At 53.0% G+C, this 21845-nt stretch overlaps 3 protein-coding genes and 3 pseudogenes across 3 annotated transcripts; 4 read left to right on the forward strand and 2 right to left on the reverse strand.

The window, feature by feature from the left end:
- Positions 1-121: 121 nt before the first annotated feature.
- SAPIO_CDS8395 lies at positions 122-5911 on the forward strand (annotated as a pseudogene; the record flags this gene model as incomplete).
- Positions 5912-7681: 1770 nt separating this feature from the next.
- On the forward strand, positions 7682-9055 carry SAPIO_CDS8396 (annotated as a pseudogene; the record flags this gene model as incomplete).
- Positions 9056-9299: 244 nt separating this feature from the next.
- SAPIO_CDS8397 (Glyoxalase family protein) lies at positions 9300-10479 on the reverse strand (the record flags this gene model as incomplete). Its single annotated transcript, XM_016790038.1, has 4 exons — positions 9300-9331; positions 9398-9752; positions 9829-9981; positions 10063-10479. 4 exons carry the CDS (start codon positions 10477-10479, stop codon positions 9300-9302), a joined length of 957 nt encoding a protein of 318 aa, XP_016640301.1.
- A 1732-nt stretch (positions 10480-12211) lies between these two features.
- On the forward strand, positions 12212-12925 carry SAPIO_CDS8398 (annotated as a pseudogene; the record flags this gene model as incomplete).
- A 715-nt stretch (positions 12926-13640) lies between these two features.
- On the reverse strand, positions 13641-15370 carry SAPIO_CDS8399 (uncharacterized protein; the record flags this gene model as incomplete). Its single annotated transcript, XM_016790039.1, has 6 exons — positions 13641-14198; positions 14272-14279; positions 14352-14692; positions 14780-14811; positions 14881-15022; positions 15168-15370. The coding sequence occupies 6 exons, from the start codon at positions 15368-15370 to the stop codon at positions 13641-13643; spliced, it is 1284 nt and encodes a 427-aa protein (XP_016640302.1).
- Positions 15371-17164: 1794 nt separating this feature from the next.
- On the forward strand, positions 17165-19688 carry SAPIO_CDS8400 (ATP-dependent RNA helicase dbp-4; the record flags this gene model as incomplete). The annotated part of the gene is made up of 2 exons (XM_016790040.1): positions 17165-17299; positions 17358-19688. 2 exons carry the CDS (start codon positions 17165-17167, stop codon positions 19686-19688), a joined length of 2466 nt encoding a protein of 821 aa, XP_016640303.1.
- Positions 19689-21845: the final 2157 nt, after the last annotated feature.

The raw sequence follows: 21845 nt of genomic DNA on the forward strand, positions 1-21845 counted from the left end.
TTCTATTCCACCATTCTCCCCTTACCAACTTGCCCTCTATTGCTACGTCATTGCATCGAAATCATCAAATTGCCTCGCCTGATTAGGAGCTTAAAGTTGCCTGTCCCGGCTGGCGCCGGATATGATGAACAATCTTTCTAGTCATCTTGCACTGGTCCCTCCTGCTGCCACGTCTACCGTAAAGGAGTTGACGAGTCTCCTTTTCTGGTTGACACAGGTTCCCAACACCTCTGAGATAAGGGCCGAGCTACCGGGGTTGATCGCGAGAGTGAATGAGCTCTATGGTGTTTGCCAATCAGCACAGTTTGTCTCGGACACCCTCACGGCTCTACCTCAACCGTCCACTACCCAGCAGAACTGGACATCTGACTTTTATTACCTCGATAACTGCGTTCGGAAATTGGAGAATCTAAGAAGTGCTGCCGCTGTTTCATGGAGAGGGAACCAGGAAAATGGCGTGGGAGCCAACGGAGATGTCGTTCCCCAGAAAACCGCCAACCAGAGCCCCGCTCTTACCCTTCCTCGCATCCGAGCTGCCCGCACAGATCTACAACGCCTAACAGCTCGCCTACGTAAGGCCTGTTCATGCCTCGATCTGTATAGTCTTCACCGCGCAGTCTCTCAGGATGCATCCATCAAGAGCGTCGTGTCTCCCGAGGGCTCCACCTCACCCGACTCAGCTTCGGGCCCTCCTTCCAATGAGGATCCATTAAAAGCTACTCTGAGGCTCCTCGATCAGCTCAACCTACCCATCCATGACCGGTTTCCATCTCCGTCCTATCATGCAGAAATCACAATGATTGATGTCAGAAATAAGACCAATCCGGATTACATGGTAGCTGCTGTGGCATGGGTGTCGGTGACGGTGAACCATGAGTGGCAATCAGAAACACTCAGAAGATCCGTGCTCCTCCTCCTTGGCTTGCCCCCTCAGGAGCCCCCTCGGGCAAATTCCATCCAGTGGTTATTAGAATATTCTCGGCAGTCGTGGCCCAAGTGTTTCGGTGATGCACCGCTGAGCAGCCAGCCATTCGCCTCTCTGGTTCAGCTTTCTAAACAAGACGAGGCCTTGCCGCTTTATGTGGCCGCTTCGCTAGGCCTTACGGAGCTTTGCCGAGAGTTCCTCACCGGTCATTACAGAGGGTCACTTACCTTCGACCCGTCTAAACTCTTCTATAGCGCGTTATTGGGCCCTTCTGCCCTGCTCGCGAACTCCCACATGACTGTTTGGGAGCGCATCAACGAGCCTCCACATAGTGTCGACCAGGCTCGCCTCCTTCGTCTCTGCCTTGATGCCGGATACGATGGCACCTCTAGGTGGCTTTGGAGCTATAAGACGCCGCCTCCTACGCCCCCTGAGCACCTCGCATTCCTAGTGTGCCTAAGATTAAGAGACTCTGAGCTATTCTTAAAGATCCTTACGCGCTGTGGTAGTTTCAGCGAAGAGTTCATCAACTTGGTCCAGCCCGGTCCTCTCTGGGAACCGTTCGCGACCCTTTATGAGCTGTGTTCCTCGGAGCGCGATTACGTCTATATGAACGAGGTGCTAGTTCTCCTCATGGATCGTATATTACCTACGTCATATACACACCTGCCTCGCAATAGGTTCTCTCACTTAGATTGTGTTTCTCTTTTCGATGGAGCGTTCAAACTTTCTCAGCGTTTGGGCCTCAAATGCTCCCGCCCGGAATATGTATGGCTTGCCGACAACATAACTGATGAACTCTTCGAGGATGAAGTCCGAAGCCATATTCAGGACGGTAATAGTTCTATTGTACGCCGACTGGTCCAAGACCCGAGATGGCGGGCAGACATTTCTTATAACCCAAAGTCTACCCCACCTGAAAAGGCGGATGGGGGCACTATATTACATCTGGCCGTCGAAGGCGGCGGCATTGATGCCTTAGAAATCGTCGAGATGTTACTCAAGTCTGGGGCGGATGTGGAGGCAGTTGACAAGAAGAACCGCACAGCTTTGATGCTCTGCGAGGAAGTCGGCCTCTTCCGTCTTTTGGTAAAATATGGTGCGAGCACCTTAGCACGCGATGTTGATGGCCTTAACTGTTGGCATTTTGCCGCTAAAAACTTCGATGTTGCTACTTTGAGATGGCTGTCTCGCGAGGATCCTAACATGAGAGAAAACTTGAGGACTGCTAGTCGTGATGGCTTCACACCCCTTGCGGAGGCAGTCAAGACCATCGACGTCTTTTCTAAGGGGGAATCTAAGGGAGCTGAGCAGGGGCTCGAGGCAGCTCTATTTCTCTGCGAGGTTGTGCATGGGGATGCGGACTGTCTGAAATCTCCTACTCCCCTTCTTCATTACGCGGCCCAATGGGGAAATGAGCAACTTATAAAATCCCTGCTTGATTTGGGAGTCGATACTAACCAACTAGATTCCGACGGAAGCGGTCCCCTACATCACCTAAACTTTTCCGCTTCTCTTGCCGTGGTTCAACTGCTTCGCGATGCCTGCCCCAATGCCCCAGTACAAAGGCTTTCAGACAAGCTTACGCCCGTCGAGACTATGTTCTTGAACTTCAATCCGACCGCCAAAGCACCCAAGAACAGACCTCAGCCCACCGACGCATCCACGCATCCATCGTTTTCAATGTTAGATGACAGAGCATTTCGCCTCCTGCTCGCAACACCCGGAGTCTTATCGTCGAAGGATCATGTGGGGGATGGGCTCTGGAGGCGGTTCTGTCTACATATCGTGGCAAGATGGGCCTCAAGACAAGAGCCCAGTTACGCTGTGGAAGTTATCACCACGGCAATCCAGTGTCTTGCAAGGGGAAAGGCTTTACTGGCATATGAAGAAGAAACGGGCACGTCAGGAATCCCTCTTTTCAGAGAATGCTCTGCCTACATCACCAATATATGGCACCCAACTACGCTCAGCCAACTCTACGACGTCTTATTGGCAGAGACCACGCACCTAGAATCATTTGTCCAGTCATCAGCCGCCCTAAGCCTCCTTAACACTGCCGTCCTATCGAACGCCGGCGATCTCATTGACGTGCTTCTGAAGAAGGGTGTTTCTGTTCACGAACGGCCTGCTAACAATACGCGCGATCGGCGAACGGCCCTAGAAACTGCTTGTATTCCAGGTACCCGAACCTCGAAGTATACATTCGAAAAGCTTCTAGAGCACGCGGATCCCTCAAGGCTAGACGAGTTGGATCCCTCCTCGTCCCAGGGCGTAATCCACTTGCTGGCAGCTCCGGGCGTCCACCAGCGCGACCAAAAACTAACAGCACTCCTGGACAGGGGCGCAGATCCAAACCTCATACGGTGGAAAAAGACCCCAAATCTTGTGGCTTATATTCTGGAGAGACAGGTCGACGCCGCGCTCATCCTGCTCAACAAAGGCGCCGACCCTAGCCTACTGACAAAAGAAGGCATGGATGCAGCACTCGCCGCAGCTTCCCGCGGGTGCACTCCGATTCTCGAGAAGATCAAGGCTCTCCGTTCGGTAAATTTCAACTGGTCCCGGACATGTATATCACATTTCACTCTTATCCACCCTGGCGGGGCGCGAGTGACGACCACCGCGTCTAATTGCAACGCACTCCATCTCGCCGCGTTTAACGGACACGATGTTGTCTTACAGTTCTATCTTCTCCACTTTAAGCTTGACATTAACGCCCCGATTCAAGAAGATCTACGCCGCCCAGTCCACTTTGCTGCAATCAGTGGTTCCAGCTCGTGTATCCGTGTCCTTCATCAGCACGGTGCTGATTTGAAAGCCCGCACCAGGGACGGCAGCACCCCCCTTCACACTGCCGTGAGGGGCAGCCAGGCGCAGACGGTCAAGATGCTCCTCGAACTTGAGCCACAGAACAGCAACCTGGAGGATAACGAGTTCATGACGCCGTTCATGTATGCGTTGAGGATTGGCTTTGGAGACATTATTAAACTGTTTGCGAACATTGGGCCTCTGAGGCCGAGCCCGCAAGTCGGGCCGATGTCAGAGGCAAGACCACTTCGAGCGCGTCTAATAGGCGAGACAATCGAGTCAGTAATCAGATCCGGGGATCTTTTGCAGTGTCAAAATTTACTGGCGGTGACATCGATCGAGGAATTGGAAACGAGTCCACTCAAATGCGAAGGCTGTACGCCAATGATCCTCGCCATCCGAGAGATGAAGCCGGCAATCGTCCAGTGGCTATTAAGCAAGGGGTGCAGGGGCTTTATCGGATCGTGTCCGGGGCACTATCGCCGTTATCGCCAACTGGGCTTTAATGCTCTCAACATGATATGCGAAAAACCGAAGCTCACCAACCCTTGTCTGCCCACCATGCTCGTGGCATACTTGCGAGAAAATATCGATTGGACGAGCGCGTCCATGTCGCCCATCCATACGGCCGCTAGAGCAAATAACTCTGCCGCGGTGTCGCTTATTGTCGACCACATTAGGTCTCAGCCTATCGCCTATAGACAACGGTTCCGCTTCGGCGGCATGGACCCTATGTTAGGTGTAGAGAAGGACCCCGAGTTGCTCAAAGGGCTGACGGAGCAGATGGTCCAGCACGTACTCAATCAGGCAGTTACTACCAACGATATTCCCGAAATATCTGTGCCGGGATACACGCCCCTCCATATTGCTGCCAGCCTAGGAAACGAAGAAGTTATGAAAACACTTCTTCGCCTTGGTGCCGACCCTAATGTCGAGGACGAAGACCTTAATCGGCCTCTTCATATAGCGGTGCGGAACAATTTTGACGCAGGCGTTCAGCTTCTGATTAGGCATGGTGCGGACATGAATCGGTTCCATGGACAAGGGTCTACGCCCCTCATGGCTGCCGTGGAGGCCGGGAACCTTGAAATCTCGCAAATGCTGGTGAAGGAGGGGGCGGATATCCACGTTACTGATCCAGATGGCATGAGCCTCTTGAATATCGCAGGAGAACGTACAAAGAACCCAGCCATCATCCACTACCTGCTCAGTCTTGGCCTGAGCCCGTATAAGCGGGATAAGGCGGAATACATGCCCATCGATGACATGATACTCAATTATGATATGCTAGGCTTTGTGCTGAATGGCTCGTTCGACATGACCAGGCTTCGGGAGCTTAACAAGGGGTTCTTCTCGCTTGTCATTGAGTTAAATCGAGGCAACGCGGTTGTCATCCTCAAGAGGCTGTTTCGACGCCTGCCCAAGGACAAGATTGCTAAGATGATCAACGCGACGCCGAAGCGGTTCGTCAGCGCGTTGTGCAATGCGGTATACCGCGACACGTTTGACGCCATCGACGTCCTCGTCAAAAATGGGGCTGATGTGAACTTGGAAGGCTCAGTGGAGGGGACGGCGCTGATGGCGGCATGTTCGAGGGGAAGACTGCAGTCGGTCAAGTTACTGATGGAACGCGGTGCCAGGATTGCCTATACCGTAGTGGTGGATGGCGTGACCGTTGTTAAGAACGGCATCGAGCTGGCGGATCGACGCGGCTTTTCCGAGATCAGCGATTGGTTGCTCGTACGCAGATTTACCGACATGAAGCTTATAGAAGGCGTGGCAATAGACGACGCGGGGGGAGACTACACCCCAGGTCGGCCCGCGGGGACGTGGGGAGGGCCGTGGACTGCTGCCTATAAGTTACAAGGCATGTACCACGAGCACCCACGCGAACCAAAGGAGTCGAGGATCGCATACTTGGCCCGCATGAGCTCTCTTCGGGACTCTCTCCGTGGCCAAGTCCTGAGGGCTGCCGAACTGGTACGACCATCGAGTGACCCGGTCGACCTTCCAGAGATATCAATATGGGACCTTGAGAGGGCCAAGTCATGGAACGTGACGGCTGTGTTCTTGAGAAAGCGGCCTTCTGGACATGCGGGAAATGCGCTAGCGACTCCGACACATGCGACAAATGTGGCAGGGCATGCGACACATAGCGGCTCCAGTAGACACTGAGCATTTTACTTCATCGTGACACTCGAACACCGTCACTACGGGCTTATGTACGGAGCTGCCTAGAGAAGCGACGCCGTCTGTCACATAGATTAGATGAGGGAAACTTTCAACGAGGGTAGCTCGCTGGGTATATTGGGATTGCTTGGGATAGGGAAGCGTGGCAATTCATGTTGCGGCTGGACAACCTCGAATGGTTTGTATTCCTTTCTTTGTTCATCTTTGAAGTATTTACTCTTTAAGAAGTACACCCTGCAATTTTGGACGGAAACATATACGGATGGAAGGATTTCTAGAGTCTGTTAGTCCTTATTTCTGTTCCCTTTGTTTATTTTATTTTATTTTTTTTTTCTCTTTTTTTATTCTTCTTCTCTTCTTGTCTTCTTCGTTTTTACTCTCCTTCGGGTTTACATACACGGCGTTCTTTCTCCCTTAGATCGCACTATTTCTCGTATCTTACCCTCTCACTCTTTGTGCGGTCATTGTTTAGGGGAACGAGTGAGTTTTATAGGCAAACAGCGGCATATGTATCAGCCAAGGTAGCTTATCTCGGCAGGGGTGAGTTTGAGAAGAGCCCCGAAGCCCCATTGACCAACGTCGTCCATTACAGCTCGCTATTGTAAACGATGACAAGTACATGTAAGGTATTACCTCTGGCGCCCCTCGTCGAGTCACAGGTGGACTTCCTCGAATCCAGGTTCGCCGATGATATTTCTCATCGCCGACAGGAAGGATCAGAAAAGAAGAGAAATGCTTTCGTGTAAGGTTTGTGTCTAGAAGGGATCGCACGAGAGTTGATTGGGAACGATCAGGGAAATGATCCCAATCTTGAGGTGGAGCGAGGGATCAGCGCATGGACGTGATTTAATTTGTGGACGGGAAAATGTCCGATGGGTGAAGTGAAGGGATGGATTCCGGGATGCGCCATTGGAACCGGGGTTCAGACGTTCGGGAGCGGGGCCGAAAGGGACGAGAAATTCTCCGGGAGATGTCCTGATTTGGCGGGTTGGGATAGCTTAGGACTCTCCGCATATTGAACGAGGTTCGATCGAAGATAATGACTGGTAAGTGGTGAGATACTTCTGGTCTAGCCGGACAAAAGGAAGAAACAACGTTTACGAATCCCAACCAGCCCTCGACGACGAGCGAAAAGAACGAAGCACAAGTCCAGGACCAAGATTGACAGCTTCAGCGGGATTTCACGATCTTGAACTCGATACTTCTCAGCTCATTGCAAGCAGCGTTGCAGCGCATTCGAAATCATCCGCTTTAGCCTAAAGATGTCCCCTAAACCTTGTCTTCTTCTGTGGTAGCCCGTACATCGCCGTTTGCGAAATGTAACCTGGCTGGTCCCTTCATTCAGCCTTTGCTACCAGGCCGCCGTTTTCAGCCCCAAATTGCTAACGCGGATGGCAGCACGTCTCTTTTAGTGGAAGTGATCGTGAAGAATCTTGGTGGGAAAACCTTGATTGTCGTGACACTGATGACACTCTGGGATGGAGTTGCTATGGCTAGTACGACAGTAAGGAGGAGTAATGAGGTGGGTGCTGGGGGAGAGGTGGATTTTGATTTTGGGCGTGGACCTAAGCATGGGCATGACGATGTGGATATAAAACGAGACTAAAGAACTAGGTTGGAGACGAGGTTTCGATCGGAAAGTTGTGATACTTGGGGGATTCTCGACCGCAGGACCCTTGTTGCTTCTTTTCCACTTACTTTCATCCCGTACTTACGCAGCTCAATAACGTCACTCCATCCAGCGCCTTGCTCAAGATGAAGAAGTCACTCATCCTTCTTGCGTCGGCTGCTGCGGCCCAACAGAGCGGCTGGGGCCAATGCGGCGGTATTGGCTGGACTGGCGCAACAACCTGTGTCTCTGGCTGGACCTGCACGTACCAGAACGACTGGTACTCGCAGTGTCTCCCGGGCTCCACAAACCCCCCGACGACGACTCCCCGTCCATCATCGTCGTCAACTACCTTTGTGACGCAGACGTCAACCACCTCAGCCAACCCAGGAGGTCCCACGAGCTGCCCATCCACCCCTTCGGGGCTAGGAACTTCGACCTCCAACCTCAACGACCCGTTCACCTTTCACTCGGGCTCCAAAGTGACCACCAAACAAGACTGGACCTGCCGCCAGGCCGAAATCTCCAAACTCCTCCAACAATACGAGCTCGGCACCCTCCCCGCCAAGCCCACCGTATCAGCCAGCTACTCCGGCTCGACCCTGACCATCACCTCCTCCGCCAACGGCAAATCCGTCTCCTTCTCCGTGACGATCAACAAGCCCTCAGGAAGCGGACCCTTCCCCGCCATCATCTCCTACGGCTCATTCGGTTCCTCGATCCCCGTCCCCGCGGGCGTGGCCACCATCCTCTTCAACAACGACGACGTCGCTCAGCAGCAGGACTCGTCCACTTCCCGCGGAAAGGGCAAGTTCTACGACCTCTACGGCTCGGACCACTCCGCGGGCGCCCTCGTCGCGTGGGCCTGGGGCGTCGGCCGCATCCTCGACGCCCTCGAGCTGACGCGCGCCCAGACGGGCATCGACCCGGCCCGCATCGGTGTGACGGGATGTTCCCGCAACGGCAAGGGCGCCATGGTCGCCGGCGCATTGGAGCCCCGCATCGCGCTGACCCTACCCCAGGAGTCCGGCGCCGGCGGAGCAGGGTGCTGGCGCATCGCCAACTGGCAAAAGAACAGCAACGGCCAAAACGTGCAAACAGCCTCGCAAATCGTCGGCGAAAACGTCTGGTTCAGCCGTAACTTCAACAGCTACGTCAATAACGTCAACTCCCTCCCCTTCGACCACCACATGCTCGCGGGGCTCATCGCCCCTCGACCTGTGTACATCATGGAGAACCCGGACTTCGAGTGGCTCGGCACCATGTCGACGTATGGGTGCATGGGGGCCGCGAAGAAGCAGTGGGATGCGTTGGGGGCGAGCGAGGCGTTTGGGTATAGTCAGGTGGGCGGGCATAATCATTGCTCGTTCCCTGGGGTGCAGAGTGGGGAGTTGAATGCGTTTATTAATAGGTATCTGATGGGGCAGAGTGCGAATACGGGTGTGTTTAGGACGGATCAGAACTATGGCAGCTTTAACATCAATACTTGGGCGCCGTGGTCTGTGCCGACTCTCCGCTAGGATGTTTGGGTAGAAGGGGGTAGTGAAGCTCGAGGTTGAGTGTGGAGAGGCGACGTGTATATAGTGAGCAGGATTTCTTGACTGTAAATACTGTTTTCTTTCTTTTAGCAGTCGTGCCATCACGATGAACCAAGTTTGTTGAGGCTTTAAATTTACAGAAACGCTCAATTTCATTCTGCTCATTCTGTTTTGAGATTATAAGGTATACACGGATATGAAACCATCATCTGAAGAAGCATATCCTTTATTTCAAGAAGTCCGGAGGCAAATCGGGTCCTGTAACAAATTAGTCTTCCACTCTCTTCCCAGCATCGACAACAAAGGAGTGCCAAAAAAACTTACCCCAAACGTGTAGGTTATCAGGAGCCGCCGGGTTCCTATGAGTAGGCTCGGTATCATCCAGCAAATCACCATCAACATAATGCTCCATAATGAACCCCGAAGGATCGAACCAGTAGTCAAAGATCTGGCTACCCATGATATGCCGGCCCACGCCCCAGCAGTTCTTGTATCCCTTGTGCCGGAGCCAGTCGTGGCCGAGGACCTGGGCGTCGAAATCGTGTGTCTCGAAGGACGAGTGATGGACGTGGTACTTGGGGCCCTCGAAGAAGAAGAAGACGTGGTGGTCGACGAGCTCCTTGCCGCGGTTGAGGCGGTAGAAGACGGTGATGTCCTTGCCGTTGGGGGCGTAGACGAGCTGTTGCGGTAGTGGGCGATTTTAGCGAGACATGCATTCGTGGAAAAAAGAGTCCGAAAGGGGTCTGCTTTCATACCTCACTGGGGAAAAAGTTGAAGTGGGTGGTATAAAACTCGTAGGCCTTGGCAAAGTCTGTCACGCACACGCCAAAGTGGCCGATCTTGTGAACGGGGGCGGGTCGCTTCTTGAATCGTTGCTTCTCGTTGACGCCTCGGTTTTTGACTAGAGGCTATTGTTTGGTGACTCGAAGTTAGCAAAACAGAGAGTGCCCTAGAAAAAGGCGATGAGGTGACGTCAACGAAGGCCTTACATAGTTGACCTTGAGGTCAGGGAAGTCCGGAGGCTGAGCTTCGGCGGGCGTCTGTCCGTAGACAAGATGGAACTGCCAGTTATCGACGGGGTCGCGGAACGTCACACACTTGCCACCGCCCGGGGCATCCTTCAGCTCGTAGATCTCGGTGGCTTGAGGAAGGGTCTTGGACGCATGCTCGAGATCGTCCAGCGACTCGACAACGAAGGCGGGGCCGAGGAACTCGTCCTCATCGCCCTCCTCGGCGACAATGGTGACGGGCTCGGAGCCGTAGCCGCGGTAGTAGGTGCGGTTCCCGACGCGGGCGGTCTCGGCGAGGCCGAAGTCTTCGTAGAAAGCTCGGGCGGCGTCGATGTTCTTGTGCTTGTATGCCGCGAAGGCGATGCGAACGAGCTGGATCTTCTTATCCACAGCCATGGTGACTACTTGCGTAGGCGAGAGGGACACGGAGCGCTCTCAATCAGACTATCGGTGATACACGCACTCGCGATCAAGAGTTCTTGTGCGTATATATATAAGGTACTTAGAGATATATATATAGATGTATACGTACACGTGCCGCTGGATTGGCACAGTAATGCGGAGTCTAACGAGGTATGGAAAACAATGTGGTGGATGTGCAGTAAATCTGAGGACCGGAAGCACTTATAACACGTTGGGGCGGGGCCACTTCGGCGCCGATGGGATCTTCGGGGTATTACAGAATAGAAACGAGAGGAAGATCAGACCCGCAAAACGGACCACTTGATCAGATGGTATCCTCGACTACATGCATCCGCGTTTCTAGGCTGATGGTGATGGTGGGGGTGGTAGACAATTTGGGGGGTGTAGGAGACGGAGAAAAGGACAAGGAGCCGGTTCGTTGAGAGGGGTCGGCGGACACTTGATTTGGTCTCCGAAGGTCGACATTCAACAGTTCAACAGTCAACAGTCGACCGACACAGAGCTAACAGGCTACCTGGGCCTGGCTAACAGGATGAATGCAGGCACGACGAGAACGTGTGGAGCACTCGTGGCGCCCTGCGCGTCTCACAAGAATATGGGCACGGGCGTTCAATCATGGTAAAGAGGCGCCCAAGACTCCAAGTGTGGTAGCAGCAGCGACGATACCGTCTGGGAACATCAAAGCCGCAGCGGCAGGGGAGCAGGGGAGCTTGACTTCATCCAGCGAACCAACCTTTCTTCCCCCGCATCCGCATGGAGACGGCAACACTGGCGCACATTACCCCACAGGAGCCCCGCTGGGGTCAGACAACGCGGCTTCGGTACTTGTGTGGTTAAGGTAGGAAAAGCGGCAAATCGTCGACGGGCATGATGATACACTGTCTCGATTTGTGACTTTGCGAGCCTCCGTTTGTCGCATCTTCGATCTCCGAAGCTGGAAAGGCGATACGAGAAGCGACTAAGCGACTCAAGTCTTGTTCAACAAGGGATCGATATGGACGGTAATCGTGCGCCGTAATTTTCTATGCAAAGGCTGCATGGCTCCAGAACTTGCAAGCAGCGGCTTCGTGCCTCGGAGTTCAGCCATTATGCACGAATTTCTCGGCTCTCCGGGCAAAGGTCCGATGGAGTCGCTTGCTTTCGAGAGAGATTGAGAGATTGATAACCGACTCCCAATCGTGCCCATTCACGCTTCAATGCTCACACTCAGCTTTGAATGCAAGTGCCGAAGTCAAAGAAGCCATTCTCGTAGCTTATTAAGATTGATGCATGCAACCAACCCCGGGCCGAGAGAATATCCAGCACCAAACCAGGGCGGCTCATGCTGCATTGGCTTAAACACACGATGGACGGAATGATACGATGCGGGGGAGAATTCAATTGATGGACTCTGCCTCAGTGACGATGACCTTTCCAGCCCCCCAACCCCAACCCCTGGGCTCCAAACAGGTGGTCTCGGGCGACATCACCTGGCAATTGACAAGCACATCACTGCTGATTAAGCTACGAAGTACTCTGAAGTACAATTGTCCATTCAAGGAACTGGGGCAGGGTCGCATCCTTCGGTGGAACAGAGACCAATGCCCGAATGTCGCGAGATGGGAAGCTCACCTGGCTGGACCTCTACCTTTTCCGACGACGGCCCTAGTCTCTTTTTCAACCAAACTACCCCGTTCCTACAACCTCCCAAAGGCGCTCTTTCACAATGATGAAAAAGTTTACGAAACAGTCAACAGCAACCCCAGCTGCCCTCCCCTCTTACATCCCCCCAACCCTCAACCCCGCCATAACCCCCGTCCCCCTCCCACGCCTCATCGTCTTCGACCTCGACTACACCCTCTGGCCCTTCTGGGTCGACACCCACCCGATGCCGCCGTTCCGCGCCTCCCCCGACCACACCTCCGCCTCCGACAAGACGGGCGAAACCTACGAGTTCTACACCGACTCGGGCGCCATACTACACTCCCTCACGGGCCACCTGGGCATTAAGGTCGCCGCCGCCAGCCGCACGCACGCGCCCGAGTTGGCGCGGGATCTGCTCAAGATGCTGTGGGTGTACCCGCCGCCTTTGCCGAGCGCGTCTTCGGCTTCTACGGGAGGGGATGGTAGCAGTAGCGGTGGTGGCAGCTCGGCGCAGCAATCTACGTATTCGTACTCGAAGAGGGAGAAGCCGAGGAAGGCGGCGGATTTCTTTGATGCTGGGTTGGAGATTTATCCGGGGAGTAAGATTCGGCACTTTGAGTCGTTGAAGAGGAGGACGGGGATAGCGTTTGATGAGATGTTGTTTTTCGACGATGAGAGCAGGAATAGGGATGTTGAGAGTCTGGGGGTGACGATGTGGCTTGTGAGGGATGGGATGACTTGGTTAGAACTGGAACAGGGTGTCATGGAGTGGAGGCGGAGAAAAGGACATGCATGAGGTGGAGGAAGAGAGGATGAAATCTATCACCGGTGTTTGTGTTTGTGTTTGTGTTTGTGTTTGTATCGGGCACATCTCTTCTGTGGCTGCTGGGCAGTCAGTATCTCCTAGATGGAAGGTTGGCAGGGTTGGAAACGGCATCATTTATTTTAGCATATAGATTGCGTAGGGCGAGAAGCGTATATATATATACCCACGAATATCCATCATGAATTTGCGAAGATGATAAACTCCATCGTCCATCCATTAATACGATTATCGTGTAGTTAGTTCAGTAGGTAAGAAAGCGTAATTTCATCACATGCGTGCTGCTCATCCCAGCTCCCGAGGTCCTGTGTAGTACGACGTACGCATACACGCCAACTTTAAACCGTCAACATCCTTAAACTAGGCTACGATTGAAAAGGGGAATTGAACTCAAGGAATATCTGATCAATGTTTGTATGGTTTACCGTGGTATTATATCTAGATTGTGAGATGATTAGCTCTGCCAAAAACCAAAATGCAACGCCTGCCTGATTGTACGGCTGGAAAAAAATGTGTCAGTACCCCTTCCCCTTCCCCGTCCCCGTCCCCGTCCCCGTCCTTCCCCAGATTACCTCCGGTCTTCAATGTGATCCGAGATGGTCACAAAAGCCTGACCGCAAACGACCTATTTCGATGCAAAATTACCGTCTCCTCCCCTATTTTCTCTCTTTCTCACCATGCCAACCAACTATGCAGGGACCGCGGGTGATACCGGCGTTCCAGCGGATCCATTAATCTCCGCAGCCTTCTCCTTCACCTCAGGCTCCGAAAGAGCCAAGTCGTCAACCTCCTCGCTCAACTTGGCCACTTCACCATCTGCCTCTAGAGGAGCAGCATCACGCGTCTCAGTCCGGCACAAAGACTGACCGCCCCAAACGTTGTCCTTGTGCACGATACATATCCTCTCCTCCCTCTGCTTGCCATTCACCTGACCGACGCCAATACACTCCATCTTCTTCCCGTCGTCAATCTCTCGCCAGACGTGAGGGCCCGTAGGGAAGCTGCTGTGGCCTTTCGCCCACTCGACGATTCCGTCCCAGGCCGGGTCGACGGTCGGGAGCTGGCCCCAGGAGAAGTCGAGTTCGCCGCCGTACTTTTTGGGGATGTTCTTGGGGTCGATGAATTCTCGGAGGGTGGGCTCGACTTCGTGGGAGCTGAGGATGAAGATTTTGGAGACGGTGATGGGGTCGAACCAGCGTTTGATCCAGCCCCAGACTGTGGAGAAGAAGACGGGCGCTCCGATGATCTACAGGAAATGCGCGGTTAGTAAACAACCGAAAACAAGGGAAGCAAACACTTGATGATGCTTATCCACATACAAATATTCCTGTCGAGTTTCATGGTCAGTTACATAAAAGTTTCTTAGCACTCTCTCAAGGGCAACCAAAAAGTAACTCACTATCCAAAGTCTCAGGGTAATGGGCCGTCGCAAGCTGGCTAGCGGCCTGCATGTGGGACTTCAAGTTCCAAAACTGCTTCAATCCGACACCGGAGATATCTACAATATTCGTCGTCATGGTGATGGGCGTCCCGGCGAACTCGCGATCCTGAAGTTGCGAGCAGAACGGCATGACGAAGTGCGTGAGGTTCTCATACAGCGCGAAGAGGCGGAGGAGACCGTTAGGCGTCTTGCCATCGGACTTGGCTTTGCTGAAGGTGCTAGTGTTGCCGACGCGTTCATATTCGGCGACGGCTTTCGAATCGAGCTGCTTGATTTCGAAAAGATATAGCGGAATACCTCTGGACACGGGACGGTCCTTTGTTTAGTATGTGACGCTGGAAGAAATGCTTTGCGATCTGAAACCTTTGTGCCGGGTTACGGCTCACCTTCGGTCCCTCCTGCCAGTCCATTGAGGGTACTAATTGCGACCACCAAAGTCAGCATTTCCTCGGTCTGGGAGCCCACAACAGGGAGAAGATCGACATACCATGCGGCGACTCTGCTCATAAGAGTCTAATTCTATGGTATGGTAGAGGATATCGAGGTCATTTGCTTTGCGCCAAACGTGGCTGTCCTTAAATTGCTTCAACGCCTCGGCGGGACTCCATCTCCGAGCTCTCAAGTACCGCCTACGAAGCCAGAGGTCAGTCAACTCAGCGCACCATGCCCCTTCACGGAAATTTGTGGTTCGTTTGCATTCCTAGACTTCAGGCGAAGCTGGCGAAGCGGGGGAAACATTTAAGCAGTAAATGCGACAAGGAAACAAGAACATACAGGAGCACGGTATCGTCGTGGGAGGGCGGGGTTCCAGGTTTGTACAATTCCTCCTCCTCGGCGAGCTTCTTGAAGGCATCAAGAGCCTCGGTCTCGTGCTCGGCAAGGTAACCTAGGTGGCCGTGTGGATAACCGTAGTCGGAGTCGAGTACGCTCTGGACCTTGTGGAGAGGTGGTTCGGAAGCGCCGGAGTCGGTCGCCATGGTCACGAAGGGCTAATACGGCGCGTTCAGAGTTCGGGTTCTCGATGGGAAAGAGGGGAGAGGCAGAGCGAGAAGGGGAAAAGCAAGGGAAGAAGGAATAGGAAAAGAAAAAAAAAGAGGGAGTGGAAAGACGCGGCTGTACAAAAATTAAGCGCTTTTATTATGGGTGGGTTCTTGGGGGCGTCCCGTAGAAAGAGAACGCCTCTTGTAGCATTTCAAAGAAGGATTCCATTTTCTTAGTGTCCCGCTCTACTTCTTCTCGATGGGGAACCAATGATAGCCAAAATGACGCAGGAGCTGCCCCGGTCGGCGCTGTGGAAGTCTGGGCTTGTCCCGGTTTGGAAAAATGGCGGGGCTCGATGGGACACAATTGCAAGGGATCGCAAGGGATCGCAAGGGATCGCAAGGGTGTTGCAGGGTGTGACGGAGTCATTCAGCAGCCCGGCCCCACTAAAAGAAGGCCTTTGATGCAAATCGCATCAATCTCGAGATCGATCCGTCGCTGTGATACTGGTAGATGACAAGTCCGAGGTACTTGAGTTCGCTCTTTAATGGATTGCACTGAGAGGTACAAGGGTACAGTGTAATATGCCTCCGTGTCGGTCATGAAGTACGAAGTACTCGACAGTGTCGCTGGGAAGCCGCTGGAGCCCACCACCCCAGACCGCAGCGTAGTGTAACCCTCAAATTGTAAAACCCCCACCATTTTGTTTGCTCAGCGTTGTGATTGCTGTTGGTTGTGGAAGTGAATGGACCAAGAGTCGATGCACTTGTGGCCAATCGATGATCTCGAGATTCGCTGCATGTTCTAAACCGTACCCCTGAATGTCGAGATCGCCAAACACGCTATTTGTTTCTGCTTCACTTCGAATTAGAATAAGCAAGACTGAAAGGGGCCAAAAAAGGTTCGTCCGCAGAATCGCGTCCGTTCATCACAGCGCTCCCAGCCTTGCCTGCTGACGGATGTTTGCTGGATCAATAGTTACATTCAGTTCCCCTTTAGCTCAAGGATCTCGCGGAGGACTTCCAAATGGGACATACAGTCACGGGTTGACTAGGATATGACGATACGAATGCTTTGTAGGCGTTTACAAAGAAGATTGTCTCTGTTTGGAGATTAGGCTTTCCCGATCATCCGTTCGGCCATCGCAAAATCTGCAAGCCTAAGAACCGCGAGAGACCTTGGCGATCAGCCTTCCAGATCCCATCAATGAAAACCACCTCTACCACCAGTGAGGGCTACATCAATACTAAGGCAGCCATTCTTTCGAACAAGACCCTAGTCAGTATTTCGAGCCGCCATCTGGCCATGGATCAATGAACCGTCCATAGGGCTGGATTCTAGTGCAATTGGCCCCTAGCGAGTATCTGGCCAACGCAGAAACAGTTTTGATGCTGGTCTCGGGAGAGATATCCACTTCGGTTATGTCTATGACAGTGACATTAAAGAGACGAGCTGCCGAAGCCCTACATTCCAAGGTTAAGGGAAAGAAAGAGAAAAAAAAAAATGAGGTGAGGTTAAGGCGTGTATTTCGTGGGCGTCACAGGTTTAGAGGTTGCCAAGTACCATTGTCGGGTGAAGCTGCCGCCCGAGGTTGCCATTGGTATACAATTGCTAACACCTGGAAACAAATATCAAGGATCATGGCGGGGTGGACCCGGCAGAAAAAAAAAAGTTCGCACACCGACTTCACCAAAGCGATTTTCATCAGATGCAGGTTCTTGACGGGTCCAGATCTCGACACCACCAGCTACAGTCAGTCCCCGAGGTGCGAACCCACCAACTGACACACAATGCCGGCCCCAAGTTCCAAAAGCTCGGGCAAGCCCCGGCAGAAGAATAATACGAGAACAAAAGAAAAGCGAGAAGAAAAGAGGCTCAAGGGCCTAGCAGACCTCGAAACACTAGAGAAGGCTGTCGTAGAATTTGTAAGTCCTTAATGCCCATTGTTGAATTTTCTTGTCTTCTCCCTTCTGACCGACTCAGGACCCAAAAACTTCCGAATCCACCAAATTCGCCAACTTACCCCTTTCCGAACCCACTGCCTCCGGCCTCGATGCCTCCCACTTCCAGACCCTCACCGAGATCCAAGCCCGCGCCATCCCCCTCGCCCTCAAGGGCCTCGACATCCTCGGAGCCGCCAAGACCGGCAGCGGCAAGACCCTCGCCTTCCTCGTGCCCGTCCTCGAAAAGCTCCACAGAGCCCGATGGACCGAATACGACGGGCTCGGCGCCCTCATCCTCTCGCCGACTCGTGAGCTCGCCGTGCAGATCTTCGAGGTGCTGCGGAAGATTGGGCGGAACCATCCCTTCTCGGCCGGGCTGGTCATCGGAGGCAAGAGCTTGAAGGAGGAGGCGGTGAGGTTGGCAAGGATGAACATCTTGGTGTGTACGCCGGGGCGTATGCTTCAGCACCTGGACCAGACGGCCGGTTTCGACGCGAGTAACCTACAGATTCTCGTTCTCGACGAGGCCGACCGGATCATGGACATGGGGTTCCAGCAGGCCGTTGATGCCCTGGTAGAGCACCTGCCCAAGTCTCGGCAGACTCTGATGTTCAGCGCGACGCAGAGTAAAAAGGTGTCGGATCTGGCGCGACTGAGCCTCAAGGACCCCGAATACGTCTCCGTCCACGAAAAGGCATCGACGGCGACGCCTGCTTCCCTCACGCAACACTACATCATCACCCCGCTGCCCGAAAAGATCAATACGCTCTACGGCTTCCTAAAATCTAACCTCAAGTCTAAGATGATTGTCTTCCTCTCGTCGGGCAAGCAGGTCCGATTCGTCTACGAAAGTTTCAGGGCGTTACGGCCCGGTATTCCCTTGCTACACCTACACGGCAGGCAGAAACAGACTGCGCGACTTGAAATCACCTCGAGGTTCGCGGCTGCGCAATATAGCTGCCTATTCGCAACCGACGTCGTCGCCCGCGGAGTGGATTTTCCTGCCGTGGACTGGGTCGTTCAGTTCGACTGCCCCGAAGACGCCGACACCTACATCCACCGCGTAGGGCGGACGGCGCGCTTCCAAAGTAACGGCCGGGCTGTCCTCTTCCTTGACCCCAGCGAAGAGGACGGCATGCTCAAGCGGTTAGAGCACAAAAAGGTGCCGATACAAAAAGTCAATGTCAAGGAGTCGAAGCGGAAGAGTATCAAGAACGAGCTGCAGCAATTGTGTTTCCAAAATCCGGATGTCAAGTACCTCGCGCAAAAATCGTTCATCAGCTATACCCGATCGGTGCACTTACAAAAGGACAAGGAGGTGTTCAAGTTTAACGAGTTGGACCTTGATGGGTTCGCCGCGAGCATGGGCCTTCCTGGTGCGCCTCAGATCAAGTTCCAAAAGGGAGAGGACATTAAGAAGATTAAGAATGCTAGCCGGATGAATATGTCTAGCGATTCGGAATCAGAGTTTGATGAGGAAGGAAACCGGAAGCGGAAGCGGAAGAAGGGAGAGGTCCGGACGAAGTACGATAAGATGTTTGAACGTACGAATCAGGACGTTCTTTCAAGTCACTACACCAAGCTTGTCGGGGATGGAGAAGCTGTGGAGAACGGCGACGACGGTGATGAGGACAACTTTTTGTCGGTGAAGAGGGTGCTGAATGATGAGGATCTCGATGAGGTATCCAAAGATTTCGGATCAATGCCCAAGGTTCTTGACTTTGGCGGCAAGGAACAGCTCATCATAGACTCGAAACGAAGAGAGAAGCTATTACAATCGAAGAAGAAGCTGCTCAAGTACCGACCAGTGGGAGAGAGGCTCGTCTTCGATGACGACGGCAACCCTCGTGCGATTTACGAGTTGAAGAACGAAGAGGATTTCAAGCAGGAGGGCCCCGTCGAGGAGCAGAGGAGGAAGTTTATCGAAGACGAGGTCGTACGGGTACAGGAAGCTGACCTGCAGGATAAGATGCTAGCGAAGCAGAGGATACGCGAGAAGAGGGAGAAGAGGAAGGCGAGGGAAAAGGAGGAGAGGGAACTGGAGAAGGCTGAGCGCGCGGAAGGGGGAGGTGGTGGTATGGTGGTGGAGTTGGGCGGCGGCGATGACGAGGACGGGGCGGATCCGCTTGCCTTGCTTCGGGATCTCCCCATTGCGGGGGGACAGGAGTACAGCAGCGAAGATGAGGAAGAGGATAGGCGTCCGAAGAAGAAGGCTAAGAAGTGGTTCCAGGATGACGAGTCCAGCGCGGATGAGGGCGATGCGAAGAAGCGCAAGAAGAAGTCGAAGAAGGGAGGCAAGGTCATTGAGATTGACCGTGAGCCGGAGACTCTGGAGGATCTTGAGGCTCTGGCTACTGGGCTGCTGGATTAAGCAATCAGGGGATCGATTGGATTTTAATTGTAGAATACATCCTAGTATAGATTTCGCGGTGTTTCGATACCCAAGAACACGTTCCCAGCCCCAACTTTTCCCCAAGGAAGGACCCCCTTCCTCTCGCGCCTTCCCTCGTCCACTCCCAATCCCAACAGGCTGCTGTAATAACTTTATATACGAGTCCACGGAAGGAATTTCCAACCGAGCAGCTCAAGCAGTGGCCAAGTGGTCATTGGAGCGCTCAGAAGGTTAGAAAATTGCAATTTTCGTAGCTCGTGGGAAGCAACCAGGATTCGATCCTGGGAGCGACCCGCGAGCGAGCTTTTTTGTTATTTTTTTTTTTTTCTTTTTTCTTTTTTCCGTACCCTTCTCCCCTTTCTTCTTCTCTTTCTCACTTTCTCACAGCATCGCCAAGACCTGCGAGAATCAGCAGACTATTAAAACAAGGTCAATTTGATCTCTTCACATCTTGTTGTGATGGGCTGGCCATGCCTCGGAGATGCTCAATTCGAAGCCCACATCATCTCGATCCCTAGAGCCTCATGTCTCGTGTTTAGTAACACTAAACCCTCAACTCTTACCAGGGTCTAATTGGCATCAGTCCATTCCTTCGCCCATAGCACCACACTTGGACGGGGCCTTACTTGAGATAGCCTGGTGGCGTCCTCACAGCACTGCACTACGGAGTATGGAGTAGTGTACAACCCAGACCCAGACCCATTTAGAGCGGGCCAAGACTCTTGCCCCAATATGCACAATGCCACGCTTTGAAGAGTTATCATTTTTGGGCCAACAGGGGGTGAGCCCCGAACCAAAGGCAGGCCCGGTAGGGTTAATAGCCCCCAATGTCACCCCGCATTCCCAGTTCAGCCGCGATCTGTTCAATGTGGTGCCGAAGCGGCGTGGGTGTGGGCGTGCCGTGCTGTTGGCTCGTGAGAGGACGGCATCACCGCCACCTTTTTTATTTTTTTCCCTACGATCCAAGATCCAATGATTGATATCGATGTTTGTGGTAGCAGCCGAGAGCGGGAATAATGGAACGTGGACGATGAGACGGACCAGCGTCGAGAAGATGTCCCGAGTGTGGGGAACGTGGGAAAAGAGAGAGCTGGGTCTGGGTCTGGCAGAATCAACACACAGACACGGAATAGGGGACTGCAAGTTGGCTCCCAGTACGAAGTAGCAAGTAAATTGGGACTTGGCGTGGGCTTTTCCCCACGAGTTCCACCCCGTCTCCGGCGAAAGCGGCCTGGCAGGCAACTCATCTTCAGTCTTCGGCCGGAGTCTATTCCGCCTTGGAGGTAGTGCGGTGGATCAATATGTTCTGTGCATGCAGTGCCCAGGCATTCCAACTCACATGCCCTGCTCCTCCCCCATATCCTACCCATATGATGCATATGGCAGACACTAGTTCCAGTTGGAGTACACAATTGCATCCATCCACAGATTATATCCGAATGATATCCACACATCACATCCCATATCGTCCCGCCGAGGCAAAAGAACGACTCGCACCAGCCAGTCGAGCCCGTGCAAAGAGCTAGGCAGCAGAGCACACAAGCAGAAAGAAGCAATAGAAAATCCCCGTGTTAATAACATTGGGGCTGTTATCCCTTGGTATAACATCCATTTTATAACGGGCGGGCCGTCTCAAAATATCCAATTGATATCATTGCTCGCTTCTTTTCTGAACCTTTCCTCGTTCCTCGAGCTCGATGGCGGAAGGCGGTATGGAAAAGCCTCTAAAACACCCTAATCATCTCGATACTCGATGCTCGTAGTATACATGGACAACATAAATGGTGTTTTGAGTGCTCCGTAAGACGGACTAGTCTCCTCCCTGTTTTTTAATGTTCTCGCCTACATTCCATATCCTTCCATCGTCCTTCCGTAGTACTTCTTAGGGTCGGATCCAGTCTCTTCTTCTGCCTTGACGCTTTGCCGAGGACCTCCTCCCGACAAGTTAGATCCATCATCCTCGCGTATTCTGCACCGGAACACGGCCTGTTTCCCGATCCGATACGACATCATCCATCTTCTCGGCTTCCTCTTATTCCCCTTTCTCCTTTCTTGACTTTTTAAGTTTATTCTTTTCCACTTTTCCCTCTTATTATTCAAGTGCAGTGCGAGTGCGATCCTTTGGATTAGAAACAA

The sequence above is a fragment of the Scedosporium apiospermum genome (genome assembly GCF_000732125.1).
Source record: "Scedosporium apiospermum strain IHEM 14462 chromosome Unknown SEQ_SAPIO_0121, whole genome shotgun sequence".
NCBI lineage: Eukaryota > Fungi > Ascomycota > Sordariomycetes > Microascales > Microascaceae > Scedosporium > Scedosporium apiospermum.